General features: G+C 37.3%; 1 protein-coding gene across 1 annotated transcript in view; it reads right to left on the bottom strand.

The window, feature by feature from the left end:
- Nucleotides 1-10,956: 10,956 nt before the first annotated feature.
- The window catches only part of LOC140228052 (clustered mitochondria protein homolog), an 81,955-nt gene continuing 76,712 nt past the window's right edge, over nucleotides 10,957-16,199 (bottom strand). Inside the window, exon 30 of the mRNA XM_072308453.1 lies at nucleotides 10,957-15,330. Within this exon, the coding sequence (XP_072164554.1) occupies nucleotides 15,162-15,330 (169 nt within the window). The 3' untranslated portion in view covers nucleotides 10,957-15,161. The remainder of the gene's footprint in view (nucleotides 15,331-16,199) is intronic.

The following is a 16,199-nucleotide window of genomic DNA, read 5'->3' on the forward strand; positions in this document are numbered from 1 at the left end:
CGCTAGGTGTATACTGAATATACATATATATGTGTATATATATATATATATATATATATACAAAGACCTATATATACGTTACATATAAAGTGGTGAGTAGGACAGTAGCTTACAATGATGACAACATTTGTTGTACACCTTGCTTCATGGTTAGTCGTCGTCATGAATGTGTGTGGCCACCGTGGATGTATTTACAGCCGGCTAGTTTCCCGCCCTCTCTGCGAGGGCTCACTCAGTTTGGTGAAAAACACCATGCCAGTCACTCTCATGATGTGTGTGTTATGTAAGCTAAGTTAATGCTAGGGAGAAGTATCTCATTTCCAAATAGTAAATCATTTTGTGTACTGGGTATCCTAGGGTGAGTGTGCGCCTGTAAGCAAAACAAACAATAATATGTAGCTCTGTGTCACGTGCTGGTAAATTAAAAAAAAAATGAAAACTTGAAAAAAAAAAAAAAAGTTATCTCTAGCACTCATTTGTGTGTGGAACTGTTTACATCATGAACATAATAAGCAGTGCAAGATATATTTTTTTCCTCCTTTTCCCCGACGCACTATTGAAAATGTACAAAGGCTCATAGTTGTGTGAACTTGTTACGTGGCTTTGTTGTTATAACTCAGTGTCAGCTGACAAATGCACAAATATATAACAGAGGAAATAGATAGTGTTGCACATCCATGCTTTTCTGCACTAATGCTACTAGTGTGGTAGGCATATGTGATAGGAAAGCAGGCCAGGCTTCGAAGGGTTTGCCCTAACCCTAACCCTAGGGGCTAACCCTAACCCTAGGGGCTTACCTGTGATGTTACAAAAAAATAGATCTAGATAGAGTTGTCACTTGTACTAAACCAGATGCTCTTTTGTGATTCTTAGAGTACAAGCATCTCAGTAAGCGTGGGGGCTTGTGCTGCGGGCCTGGTCTGTTAATAACGTAGTAAGCCAGTGTGAGTTAGTTTGTCCAGTTGAGTCCCGCATGGACCTAATGCTGCTGGGACATGTGAAACACTTTGCGCGGTGCTTGGGAAAAAAAAAAAATTGAGGGATGCTGCCTAGATCTCTTTTTGTGCTCACTCAACGCAGTGTGAACATCGTTGATTTAACGTAGCATATCGAAGCCATTCTTACCTTAATTCAGAGGAATTCTAGTTGCCAGCACCGCATCCAGCTATACTATTGCTCAGACTTTCCCTCTGTGTCCACTAACCCTTGTCGCCTTTGCTTTCTCTCATTTCTCCCCCCGCGATGCACGCACCGAGCATTTTATCATCTGTTCGAGACGTTGTCTTGTGTGTGAGACACCCCGACTAAAAGCTGCCTTACACAGTGTTAAATCATATGTTGCCTTGCTTGTCTCATTTGCTCAGCGTCCTGGCAGAGTGATGCGAAAGTGGTCGGCAAGTGTGCATTCACCAGAGCTAAACAGGACATTGTCCTGCTCTAGGGAATTGCCGCATTTCGCACTCATCATTTCCTTGTCCCTAGGAGCCTTTTGTTTTCAAATTTTTCTTGTTAATTTATGTGTCGTCATAAAAGTTATGTACATCTTTCTATTTTTCTCACAGTTTCTTCTCTATCTCCTTCCATTGTCTGTCTGTCCGATCTAACCAATGTAACCAATTGCTTGTGTAATCATGTCAGCGATCAACAGTACTCCGTGTTTAAGTTTTTTAATTTAATCTGAGCTTTTTTGTTCAAACTTGCTTGTTACATTTGTTAATGCACCCCTTGTTTGAAATCAGATCGGACGTTTTCTGCAAAATTGTGTTTTTGTGTAAAGACGAAAAGAGTTGTGTAAAAAGAAAAGCAAATTGAAGCATTATTTTTCATACAAAATAAGATTATAGAGATCTTTTCATGTGTTGAGTAATGATGACGGGTGTGTTTTTTTTGTTTTTTTGTTTAACATTATGCAAGAATCGGTCTTATTGGACGGAAGGGTTATAGCCATTGGTTTCATGCTTTCTTTCGATGCATACGTGCGCTCACCTTCGTTAGCATCTTTTGATCTTGTGCTATCTTTCATTTCCAGAGTCTCTTACAATAGCATTGGAATTCTTGTGACGTGAGGTGTAATCAATGTAATATGATATATGTATGTAGGTCAATGCTAGATTGGAAATGAATTTGAAAGGTAAACTTAAGGGGATATATTTAGGGGAGTTTGCAATCTGTATGATAGACATTTGCTATGTATGAAAAAAAAAAATTACTTCAAAAATGCAAGATTTGTAAATGCTGATTCCCTGTTTTGTAAATGTGTCAAAACTTAGTTGATTTTGAATTCGTGTAAATGCATTAGATATTTTTATGTATTTTCTCCACCTGTCGGGGAAAGAATGGATTTAAAAAAGGGGGTCTACAGTAAAATAATTTATGCTGAAAGGCCAGTATGCAAATTTATTCAAAATAGTTATCAATCAGCGGTAGTGGCTTGTAGGTGGTTATTGTACGTGCCCAAGTCAAATTGGTACATAGCATTACTACTGGCCAATGATATGATACATGATGTTAGCTCTGTATGACTCACAGTAAGTAGCTAGAAAGGTATCAGTAATCAGTTCACCCCCCACCCCACCCCAACCCTACCCAAAAAAAAAAAAAAAAAACAATGATAAAAACAATACGATAATAAGGCAACTTTTTTGATTGGCGAGTATGCGACCACTAGTCATCGGTTTCCTTTAGTTTCAGCTATGAATTGAACTAACTGGCAATGACTTTCCATGTGTTAATATAAGGAGGTACATGTACCAGCAGACTGTCTCATCCGACTGTAGAGGGCCTTTGTCGGTGGTGTCGTTGCTATGGGAACCCCTCATCCTTAACTGCTGAAGATGATGTGATGCACAGAGTGGATTAGTGGTGGGAGTTTCCAGTGTAGCTTTCTGATATACCACCCAGATAGGGCTCCTCAGTTTTACCCACAACTTGACTCTCTTTTTAGACAAGTACAACTCAGTGCACATGTCCCAATACCCACATCTTGGTATTTTATAGAATTCATCACGTTTGCAGAGTCAATATCACTCCAAATGATGAATGATACATACAATGTTCTCATATCCTTGCTGTGGAATGGGCAGTTGCCCTAAGAGGGCGCACTGTCAGATACTGTAAAAGTGGAAGTTTTCGTGGTGTTGACATTTTTGCGCATTTCGCGCAACCAGAAACTAGCGCGAAAATAAAAGCACAAGAATGTTTTTGTTTGCCTTACGCTCCAATAGTTACTGTCTTCATTCCGCGGAGTTAAAAACACGCAAAACTCTTCTTAACCGACCAAGCGCGAAAATATCCACGTTTACAGTAGACAGAGCGCCGGATGAATGAATTGTACCATGTGTATTTAAGCTTTAATGGTGTGTCGGCAGTAGACACACTTTCCACACAGATGTACATACTTCTACAAGACAATTTTTATTCATTTATTTTATTTATTTATTTATTTATTTATTCGTTTTGGGTTTTTTTTTGCCTTGTAGATTAAAGTAGTAAGATGAAGTAGAAAACTGCATGCACTCACTCAGAGAAGCTAGCATGGAAACTCATCAGATCTTGTGTTAGCTGTGAAGTCATTAAAGTAGGAAGCTGCTGGATATATACTCTCAGAATTGTGAGTGAAAGCTGAGAAATCTTGTGAGACTGATGAAGTGTGCTAGGAGATATTAGATTGAAAGTAATTCAGTTATTTAAGCCAGGTATGGTGTATGTTAGAAGATAAGAAATAACCATCGCACCAATGGAGCAGCATACAAAAGGAAGCCATTTGTAATGACTGTAGTGTGTTAGGGTGCGTTCAGTTTCACACTTTAAAGCATGCTGCACCGTGCTAGACCGTTTGCTGTAAAGTGCGTGACACAGAGGACCGCCTGGCATTGTTGTCTAATGCGTGCCATCATCAAACTTAAATGTAAGTTTGAAGGATATCATGTAAAGGAATTATCATATTCAAATTGTTTAACAGAACAGTGTTTACAAAATTCAATGTAACTGTCTATCAGAAAATTTGATCAGATTGTTGAAAATTTTGCCTCTTTCAAGTTCAGAAGTTCCTGTAGGATGGATCAGTTTTCAAAAAAATTAGGTAGCCTCAAGAATATTTCTCATTGGATTGTCAACAAGAGATATTGACACAGAAACAAATATAGGAATTTTTCACCAATCAGATTTCATGAACAATGAACAAATTATTTCATACCTAGGTGCGTGAAAAGTACAGTTGAATGTCTAGTTCATGACTATAAAAATCGAAAATGATGAAGATTCTCCTATCAGTGGAGTGAAGCAAATTTTTATTATTTGAAGGAATTCAACATGCATGCCAGGTTCCCCTCTGTGTGAAACAGGCCAGAAGGGGACGTCAAAAGGCGTGTTCCAACTGGAGACTGAACACTACTTAAACTGGGTTTTAGTGGTGCGCTACAGCATGCTGCTACATGGCGCAGCATGGTCTGTGTCGGTTGAGACTGAACGCACCAACGGATGTTTCACTTCAGCTTATCGTCGCTGGGGTGACAAAACCTCGTATCTCAAAATTGTCAAATGTTCAGGAGAGCGAAAAAACATGGCGGCCAAAGCACTATAGTGAATGGGAAAGCCTTCTCTTTGACATGTCATGGTGGCTTCATTTTTGGAGTAAGACAGTTAGGATTTGGCCAAGACATCACTTGACCCATTATTTGACCATCAAGCTAAAAAAAAAAAACTGACATTTTTGAGATACGAGGTCTTGTCACCCCAGCGACGTTATGTGGGTATGGGTTGCACAATTAACTACATATGTCCCATAGGGACAACCTTGTTGTAGAATGCCGTATTTAGATCGAGCTAAACAATTTGGAGACTTTTTTCATAGTGTATACCAAAAAGTATGCCATTTCTGGATAAATCCTGACACATTTTTGCTATGTCACAGTTTTTGAGAAGTACAAATATGACATGGAATAGATTTCGTGGAACTGTTGAGAAGAATTCTGCTTTAGTGATGATGATTGTCAGTTATAATAAAATGTGTTGTAATTAGCTAAAATTATGAAGAATATTTTAGTATTTTGATCATTAAAAGTGTTGAGAGGCACACATGGTGTGCACACCAGTCAAACTGGTTACCAACTTGATTATTGCAACACACCAAATCTGACGGAAATTTGACATCTCCATAATTAAACTAAGTAATGCAAATGTAAATATTTGATATCTAGAGAGATGGATAATAATGAATTGATGTCATAATTTTCTGCGCAAGCAAAGTTTAGCTCACAAATGCTTGTACTCATACAAAGGAAGTGTGAGTTTAGAGAGTTAAACTGCTAAAATTGAATGTAAACAGCCATTCTTTTTTTCTTTAAACAGCACTGCTGGTAGCATATAAATGTATGTGGAGCAAAGGCAAGTTTAAAGATAGCCGTCATAGTTCAGTTAGATCTGATGCCGGCATTGTGTGGTGCAACTTCGAATGAGATGCCCAAATCATGATCCATTTCCAAAATGATTGAAAAAAAAAAAGAAGGAAAAAAAAAGTTAAATCGATTGAAAATGGTAGGGTAGGTAATTGCAAGTAAATTAAGATTATGGGTACATTAGAGCATTCTTACAAGCCTCGTCTTAAGTCCTTGTAGGAGAAAGTGGATTTGAGGTATATGTCATTTCTTTTCAAATGGATATTATCTGTAGTTTGCTATATTTATGTGAGAGAAACTGCAACGCAGTGAGCACATGTAGTGAAAAATAATTCAGTGTTTGAATTTTTCAAATAGGGAATGCGAGAAAAGAAATTTAAACAAAGAAAGTATCATACTTGTATCTATCCATTGACCTAAACTGGCTTGTATGTGGAGCATTAACGCGATTTAGAAGTGTTAACTATTCATGTCTTTGTCTGTGTAAATATCTTAAGAGTCACAAAGATGTCCTGTTAAATGAATCAATTGGCCTGTGTTATGCTTCGTTATTAAAAACAAAGTGATATGCTGTGTAACACTAACAACAGTGGCAGTGTCTACTTCTTCTGTCCCAAATATGTCGTACTACTGTAAAAGTGGAAATGTTCCTGCTGATATTTTTTTTGTTTTTTTGTTTTTTGATGAATTTTGTATGTTTTTGCTTTCGTGGGATCAAAATATAAAATAGGGTTACATTTGACAAGCAACGAAAGTTGTGCGCTTTTATTTTCGCGCTAGTTTCACATCGCGCAAAAATTTCCACTTTTACTGTATGTGCTGTACAAATGTACCATGCCAGTGAGCTCACCGTGAATGTTTGTGTGTATGTGGCAAAATGCAACTATTGTGGAATAATCTTACTTTGTTGCCCACACGTAAAAAGGGTAATTTACCCCAAATATATCATGCAGATTCCATGCATACAGAAATATGAGCAGGGCACATCAGTGAATTTTGAGGACTTTTGTATTAGTCGTTGATGAGTTAAAAGCTAGTTTCTTGTCATTGTTGGATAAGAAGATTGCTAGTTTGAGATGCAGTGCAACGATGCATTGCAACGATATAGATTTGTGCATTTCATCGGTTGAGAATGATGAGGGTGTTGCCTGGTTGCCACTGAATCCATAGGCCCGAATTCACGACGTTGGTACAATCTTGTCCATGGTTTAAACCGTGGACAATGACCATGGAGTGCCAAATGTCATTACGAAATCGGTCATTTCATCGACAAAATGACCATTTCATTAGTGAAATTATCATTTCGTAGACGAAATTATGCGGCATGACCCTCCACCCTCTGACCCAAAACCTGAGATTGTTTTTGCTTTGTTTTTTCCTCATTTAGGGATATCCTTAGTTGCCCAAACTTTCCAGTGATAGATAACTTGTCCCACTATATTCGAACACAAAACAAACCAGCAACTCTCCCCTAAAAAACAAAAACAAAAACCAAACAAATAAAAACAAAACAAAACACCACATAACAAAAAACAAACAAAACACACACACACACAAACAAACAAACAAAAAAGAAACCTACAGAATCAGTAAGAAAACTGGCTACGAGATAAGCAAAGTTTTGAGAAAGCCAGCTCTGAAAAAAGAAGCACTTTTAAATGATGTAGTTAAATCTTAAATGCCACAGTTTCAGTTGTAAAATTGGGCATGCTTTCAAAGATTTTACAAGTTCAACATTTGTGCGGGATGTAATATATCAAAAGTGTCACTATTAATCAAATATTTATTTTTTTAGACCAATAACCTTATTTAACAGTTTCCTGAATATTGACATCTCTGACTTTAACATGTTTGTATGCTGACGGGTGAAATCAGTGAATGACCCTACAGTTGGAGACCAAATGTTATACCAATGAGGGTCATAATATAAATCCCCCTGCTAAAAATAGAAACATCAGAAATTACACAAGTGGAGATATACACAAGCACACGGCAAATTTATGTGGAGGCCTTCACAATCAAAATTTATTGCAAACCATTTCAATAAACTTCAACGATTCTGATAATTCTATACACATAAAATATCCATTTCAATTCATAGACCATCTGAGCTACACTTGCCTGTTAGTGTCAAAGGAAGAATAATCAACTCTTGGTTGATCGGCTTAATTGGCAACAAAATGCAAATTAGATTCAACACACTTAGCTCTTATGAGGCAGTACAAATCGGTCCAACAACTCCATATGAAAATTATGCTATTTTCAATAATTTCTCCTATTTGGTTTGATTAGACTTAAAGTTAAGTTTGTAAACAGATAATATTCCATTGATAAGAGAGTACAGTATTTTACTTCTTATATCATTTTGTGCTGGTACTCGCAGAGGAGCATAGGACAAAATTTTCTACTTCATTTGGAAGGTACAGATACGTACTATGGAAAGGGTACATACAATAGACAGTTCAACCCCTAGTCATACATATACACTCCACAATGTTTCCAACTTCATGTGTTTCAAATTCCACCTTCAAAAAAAAAAAAAAAAAATCAACCAAATATTTGTCCGCAAATACAATGACGAGATGAACTTGTCCTCTTATTGATATGTCAACTCACGACGTCTACTGATGTCCACGCTTTGTACAATATGTAAGCACATCACAACTCTCAATCTGGAATAGTTTTATAGCAACTCCCCCCCCCCCCCCCCTCCCCCCCAAGGGACAAGCCAGCATGGGCATGCCATTTCATTGTGAACACTCTGGCAGTTCTTGGTTTTTTATTTACTCTAATTCCTAGTTTGGTCCCTAACATTCCACCACTATAATGTCCCTTTCACGTATCAACGAGCTTTCCACAAATGTCACATGATCACTTCTTTACAGGAAAAACAAATGTTGAATAATCCAACTAGAAAAGCACTCAGAGAGGACAGACCTCCGCCAAGCCACCAACTCCTATCAATTCCACCCTTACACGGATGCAATTTCCCAAAACAGAAGCATTTTGTCTACGTCATTGCACGGCGCCTTGCCCGAGTACAGTTGTAGAGCACGCGCCTTAGTGCGCATATGTAAACCTGCAGTACGCACAACTTGAACCCCAAGTTCGTTGACCATATCTGCCAAAATATGAAAAATCCTTCAAAAATCCATAAAAATTCCCGGATCGCTACAAAAACTGCATGAGGTTTTCCATTCTTTACTTGTCCATTCCTGAAAAAGTTACTGGGCTGACAGTGATTTTTACTGGTCCTGGACTGCCAGACCAGTGCCAGTGTGCAGCGTTGATTAATTAATGCATAATTATGTTTGACAATCTCAACGGCAATACAACTGTTCTCACAGACAGAACGGATACTTCTTTAGAAAGGTTCTTTTTTTTTCCCTCCCAAAGGCAGTGGCAAATATGTATGAAGCATCAACTTCTTTTCACCCCCCTTAATGATCCAATACAAACTTACTTTACACTACTCCCAGCCACATCAACAGAATCAAGACTCTAACAATACCAAAACAGAAACAAATCAACGTATGACTAAAGAATCAAACTCGACAAGCTCATAAAATCAAGATGTCGAAATAAACATGATTGATGCACTGACTGCCGGTCAATCCTAATCCCAAGTCAATCCCAATCCAAAGTACCGTAAATCCTAATCCCAGGTCAATTCTAATCCAACATCAATCCTAATCCCACATCTATCATAATCCCAGCTTGAGGACTTGAAGAAGACAGGAACATCTTGTACTGACAGTCACCTTCAAGATTGTCTTGCCTGATCACGAAAAAAAATCCTCTTTTTGATATATCTTTGTATGTTAAACACAGAACTAAATCTTGCCCATTCAGGCCTATATAAAGATTAAAAACAGATAAACCACTGTGTCAGGGGAGGCGAGTTTGGCACCTTACAAACTAATTGGTATAAATCATAATACTTGGTGCTCTGCGGTGGGTTGGTTCTGTTTACTGTTAGTAAAACTTGAAAACTGTGAATATACGTAGAGTACGCAGCACAGCTATCGTGAAACACTTGCCCTACATAGACTCTCTAAACAGTCAAATCAAATAATGTAAAAAACCAGGGAGCTGTGTGCTGCATTTCAAAATGAAAACAACAAAAAACAGTATGAGAGTCACACACACAAACTCCTGTTCACAAAGGCCATTAAGGGGTCACTTAAGTAAGGATAAGGAAATATACTACATGCATGTTGGCATAATGAACAGAACAATCAACCATGTCAAAACCTACATGACAGATGTGAATAAAACATGTATACATTGGAGCCATGTCGTAATGATGTCAGATACACGGTATACCCAGATGAGCCTACCTCATATTATCAGGTAATTTTGCAAGTGTCATTCCTTTTATATTTTGTTTTTATCTCTGATATAACGAGATACCCGATATAATGAGGACGTTTCTTTGATTCCATGCATTACATGGTTTCCCCCGTGTATGACAGATTGTTGTGCACATGTTACAGTGCTTTCCCTGCGCATGGCAGATTGTCGCTAGGCTGTGAGAGTGCGCATAGGGTTAAAAAAATTCCGCCATGCGCAGAGAAGCATGTCAACAACATTCTGCCATGCACATGAACGAAATAAGCATTTACACGTCTGTGAGATACTCATCTAATGTGCAATACAATGCTTGATGATCGCAGCATGTCATCTAAATTTTACTACTGCGATGGAGAGAGAGAGCCATTTGACATATCAGCCACCAAGCTGCAAAAGCAGCACCCATCCAAAAATGCATAGCATCAGTGTAGGCTGTACACATCCCTCATATTTATCTCAGATAAAAGAAACTTTAATTATAGTAACTCCAACCGCAATCTAACAGGATTTTAATCTGGACAGACGTTACAGATGATTCTCTTATATCTCATTTTTGATACAGTACTCTGCACATCGAAAGCAAATCTAAAAATAGACTTGTCACACATATTGATAAAATGGTTACAGCTCGTTATTCCGAAGGTTCGTTATTCCGAAGGCTCTTTATTCCTAAGATTCGTTATTCCGAAGGCTCTTTATTCCTAAGATTCGTTATTCCGAAGGTTCATTGTTCCGAATTTCATTTTCGGATTAACCAATCTTCGGAGTAACGAACCTTCGGAATAACGCCACAAATTTTCGGATTAACGAACCCTTTTTCATTTTCGGATTAAAAAACCTCTAGGTATAGGGAATTTGCGTGTTTCGGATTAACGACCCTTCGGAATAACGAACCCTCTGAATAGCGAACCTTCGGAATAACGAACAGCACCCGATAAAATATGCGGTGATGAAATCATAACTGATGATATAATGGTGAGAGGGGATATACTGGCATAAAACCTCCTCAAAGAGAGGAATACCTTCACCACGGGTTGCCTACAATGATTTGCAACACACACACACACATACACACACACACACACACACACACACACACACACACAAACCAAGTATCTTGCTTGAATTTGGCCTGTGATTTAATAATCGGTGCTCTTTACTATGATAGAAACTGCTACAGTTGATATCTGTTTAATTAAGTCACACATTTCTTGCACAGGGTACGCAAAACTCCCAAAACTTTGCCGAGGTCCTTAACTATTATCTCCTGAGAAGTCTGGCTATGAAATATAATGCAAAGAAATTAATTGCCATATTGCAAAGTTCATTTGTAATATTCATGAGCAAAGCTCAGCACTTTTGCCCAAAGTTAAAGTAATTCTCAACCAAGTAGGTTCTTATAATTTGTTTTGAAAGAAACCTGAACAATATAACCACCATTACAGGGCAGCTCTGCACACAATCAGGTGATACATAAAAAACTTTTGGTTAAATTATGTTCTAGCAAATGACATCAAAATAGATGCACCTCTACGTCTCATACACAGTCTCTCCATCTCTCCTTTCCCCTTCTGTCTATCCATCTATCTCTCCATCTCCTACTCATTCTCTCTTTCTTCTTCTCAACAAATACTGCATTGCAGTCATAACATACTAGCCATCTGGATAAATGAAAATTATCAGTGAAAGTCGACAGCATTTTTTTTTTTTTTTTAGACTTGCAGGAAATGACTTGAGAAGTTAAAGGATGCCAACAAAAGCCAAGCTCACCATTTGTTTTTCATTGTCCCCCTTTTTCATTTTATTTCATTACTCTGAATCACAAATAGTAGCAATTAGCACAGAATACACATAAGCTCATCAGCTGCTACCAAAAGACACACATCCAATAAATCCATCAAATATAGACAGCTGATTATAAACTCTTTCAAGAGGGTATTAAAGTCTAGTCGTACTCTGACTCTACGAGGTATCACAAGGGCGAGTTTCGATTCTTGGTTTGTGGAACATTACATGCTGAAAGACACACAGACAATGCACTAGCATTTTAATACCAGCATCTGAATCAACATTCAAAGAAGTACCCTACAGCATCAAATTGAAAAAAAAAAAAAAATGTTCTATATGTCCTTTTTCTGCATCATATTCTTCACATTACACAACAAGATTTGTCTCAAAACATTACTGAAAATGAAATTTTGCCAACAACTTACAGTCATGGGCTATGCAAACACCCTCTTCAATAAATTTGAACCTCACAATCAATTTGTACAGAAATCCTTCAATGTAGTCAACCGTTCTCATCACATTTTGTCGAGTGTCCTCCATGCTTAAAATCAGGGAGACTTTACTGGTTTTTTAAAACCACAGTGACTTCAGGATACCAAAATGACCATTAACCTCCGCCGGTTTGTTGGCCCTTGACCTTCTGAATGAACAGGTCATACATATCTCTGTGCGCTCATTCTCCAATTTCACGTGTGTATCGTCTAGAGCAAAGACATCCGATCAAAATACTGAACAGTGCAAGCTATACAATTCAGGGAAGTCATCAAATCACGCCTGGCTGTATTTTCATCTTTAGCCAAAAAATATTTCATCCCAAGCAGCACCAAATTCTTTGTTTGCTTCTCAAATGTAATACAATCATTGGTCCCAGTACTGCCTGAGAGAAAAGACAACAACATCAATCGTAACACAGGATCAAACACCCCTCCCCCTTAAAAAAAATAAAAAGAATTAATTAATTAATTAAAAAAAAATGAAATAAAAAAAAAAGATCCCTAGAACAAAAGCAGGGCTATGAAATCATGGTGATAGTCTCATTCAAAGAGTTAATCTTGAATTCTTTATTCTAACTATCATAGTCTCATTCAAAGAGTTAATCTTGAATTCTTTATTCTAACTATCATAGTCTCATTCAAAGAGTTAATCTTGAATTCTTTATTCTAACTATCATAGTCTCATTCAAAGAGTTAATCTTGAATTCTTTATTCTATCTCTTTAACTCTTTTTCTCTTTCACAGGTCTGCCTCCTTGCATGTCAGGTAGAGAATATGAGTTGGCATATTTAGTTCTTCATTTATATCTTTGTGTCAGGTGCTCTGTAAAAAGAGGAAATTTCTGCGGTATGAAAATTTCGGGGTTGGTGTATATATCAACATTATTTCATATCTTTGATTCCGCGGAATCAAAGATATCATGCAAAATTCATCTAAACCTGCCAAGTGTAAAAAATTATTTCCACAAAAATCTCTGCTCTTACAGTATATCAAGCAAACCTAGGGAGTAATTCACACACTATATCATTGAGATAATTGAGTATTGAGGCTATGTAATACTCGGTTGACATTTATATTTTTTTCTCCTTATTCGTCAGTCTTTGCATCTTTTATTGAGTAAAATGTAGAAATAAAACATAAATCATCATCCTGTTTAACTTGTTATATCTATCCTCAAGTCACATCTCCCAGCCATGAAAGATGTTTGCTGTTCAAAAAAAAAAAAAAAAAAAGCAAAATAACAATGAATAGATAAAATAAAATAATGAAACTAAATTTTAAAAATAATAATAATTCCCATTTCACTCCTGGCAGGATACATATTCACATCTTACACATCTATTCATTGTTCATATGTTCTCTTATATGTTTGATGACAGTTGATTATTCATGAAAAAAAAATAAACACAACCACTGAAAGCAGACTAATGATGCTTTTGTAAGTAAAACCTCACATCAATTGCATTACAAAAAAAGAATGCAAATGGATATACCTAAAATATACAATAGTAGTTCTCAGAACTGCACAAAACATCACACGTCATATCCACTTGAACCACACGTCCACAAACTAAATCCACATTATCGTCTTTAATAGAGATCTTTATAGCTCTTTTCTTGAAAGGTGAACACAAGGGTTTGAATAACCGTGGAAGACGAAGGGGAAACAAAATCACACCACACTTATTGCTCTGAACAAACATCAAGCACAATATTCGGCATTTTTCCACTGACGGTTTAGAGTCGACAAGAGCATCTAGCAATGTTTCACTTCCATCCTCTCCTACTCACAGACTAATCTTCCGACGAACAAATCTAGCTCGCGGAGTAATTACAAACAACTTTGGGAGGTATCAAAGGTCTAATCTCCCTTTAATATCTTCCCCTAGTTTCTCTCTTATCGTACACCAGCTCATCTCTGCCCTACCAACAAACACTTCAGACCAGATATAACGTTAACTTTGTCATTCTGCCTTAATCTGCATTCCACCAACTTAGGAGCGGCCTGCTCATTTCAAACAGTGAGTGATAAAAACATAAACGATTTTCCACCAAATATGAACAGATATTGTTTACTTCTGTGTACATACATCATGTTTTCATCAAGGATACAAGCAAAAGGGAAATATATCTTTATGACAAATGTGATAATCTCACGGACATGGAGCCATCAGTTGAAAACTTGACGCTAATTTGAACAAGAATGCTACACTTGGCCTGATGATGTAACCCTTTCAAATTAGATTGCGTATGATACTTATTATCAGGTAAAACAATTTCAAATCCAGTGCAATTATTCTGCATTTACTAAATGATTCAACAGTATCCACCCCTACGGGGCACAAGTCTGTAAATCAGCTAAATTTTCTTTCCAATGATGGCAAGGGAAATCAAAACATACTTTCGCAGAATCTACTCTTAAAAACAAGCACCAATTAGGTTTTCAAAATAATGGCTGATTAAAACTTCTCAAGTAGGCGTGTTGCACACAACAGCACAGAGCATAATGCCAGGGGTCTTTCTTGTCTTGAACTGATCTTGAACCACTCAGGTTATCCTTCAGACAAGAAAAGTTCTCACATATCTGAACTTTCATAGCAATCTTTCTTAGTCACTCTTCACCTTCATCAAAACATCAAAATGATTTCTTCTCCACATGGAACACCTCAACTCTCCCACAAGTCAGAAACAAAAGAAGTGAAAGTTTGCTTAAACTGTTTCTTTCCGCCCCAACAATCATGTCCTGCAGATCTCCAGTGTCAAAACGACATCTGTTAAACCACATGCCTTCGGTCTACAGATAGTAAATCGGATAACTCTTTCACATAACAGAGGCAAGCATTCATGCTTTTTTTAACTCTGTGGTCAGATGACCAAAACCCAGCCAGGAAAGCCATAGATCTCAAGTGAACCTCTGGTGTTTCATAAAAAAAAACTGGAGGGTGCTCTAGAGGCAATTCTCATGCCATCTTTTCCCTCAAAACACCACGACCATGGCCTCGTATTGCAAGAAAAACCATCACCACAAGACCCATTTCTCTTTCGCTGAGATCAAATCATGAAAGCCTAGAATTACACACATCTTGCATAATTTCTTTTTTCCCCCTGCAATTTCATTCCATGACTTCTGTTATCTTGCCCCCTCCTGCGCTGCAGTGGGCTGTTCTGCAGTAGCCTGTTCCACTGGTGGACTGCCGGGCTCTTCCACTTTCTCAGAGGGGAGGCTGTCTAATTTCTCCCCATTGGCCTTGACCTCCAGCTGGGCATCTGAACTGGCTGCCTTTTGAATTCCCCGAATGCTGGAAAATTATCAGCGACAAAAGAGCTTAAAAAGTACTATTTCTACTTTTTTTTTTTGTTACAAAGAAAATTGATTCACTTAACAATCAAATACAAAATATATGTCACATATGATACATAAAGACGAATAATACAATTTGACAGGCAGCTACAAAAAGTCTAAATAATATGTATACAATCCCAATTAAGATTGGATACAAAACCTTACTATTTCTACTTATTGATGAAGGCTCAGCTTCTGTTGTTATCACTGATACTCGTATCTCAAAAAACTTATGAATGCAGAATGTTTTCATCTACATACCATCATCATCAAATAGTGCAAGGTACTTTCATACAATCTTTGGGTTTGTTTGTTGGATGGAAATAAATGATGATGGGTTGGGTTGGGTTGGATATGATTAGATTGGAATGAATTGGATCAGATTGCATTAGATTAGATCTAAAGAGGAATTCAAATGAATTTGGGTAATGTGACAGGCTTGATACAACATGTCCTCAGTTGTAAGTCTTTGTGCTTTGATAATCTTGGAAGAAAAGCAGTGCTCCAAAGAAGAAAAACTTATCATTCATGACGTCAAAAACTGCCCGATATTACTTTGGATATTACTTTAAAATCGAAAAGAGGTCTCTCTAAATCTATCTATATACATCTATTTCTTTTCTATCTCCTGCTTCTCTGGCTACAAAGCAAAATTAACGGCTTGAATCTGCTTGTGTTTGGTGGTTGGTAATGCAGTAGATTCTTGATACACTCCAAACCCATTTACTGCATAAAATAATTATACTTTCAACAAGTTCTTTCGATTTCTCCTTCTTTAGCAAGATTTTGATCAGCCAGTGATCACTTGTCCGATCTTGAGCAGGC

The sequence above is a fragment of the Diadema setosum genome, chromosome 4, assembly GCF_964275005.1.
Source record: "Diadema setosum chromosome 4, eeDiaSeto1, whole genome shotgun sequence".
Lineage (NCBI taxonomy): Eukaryota > Metazoa > Echinodermata > Echinoidea > Diadematoida > Diadematidae > Diadema > Diadema setosum.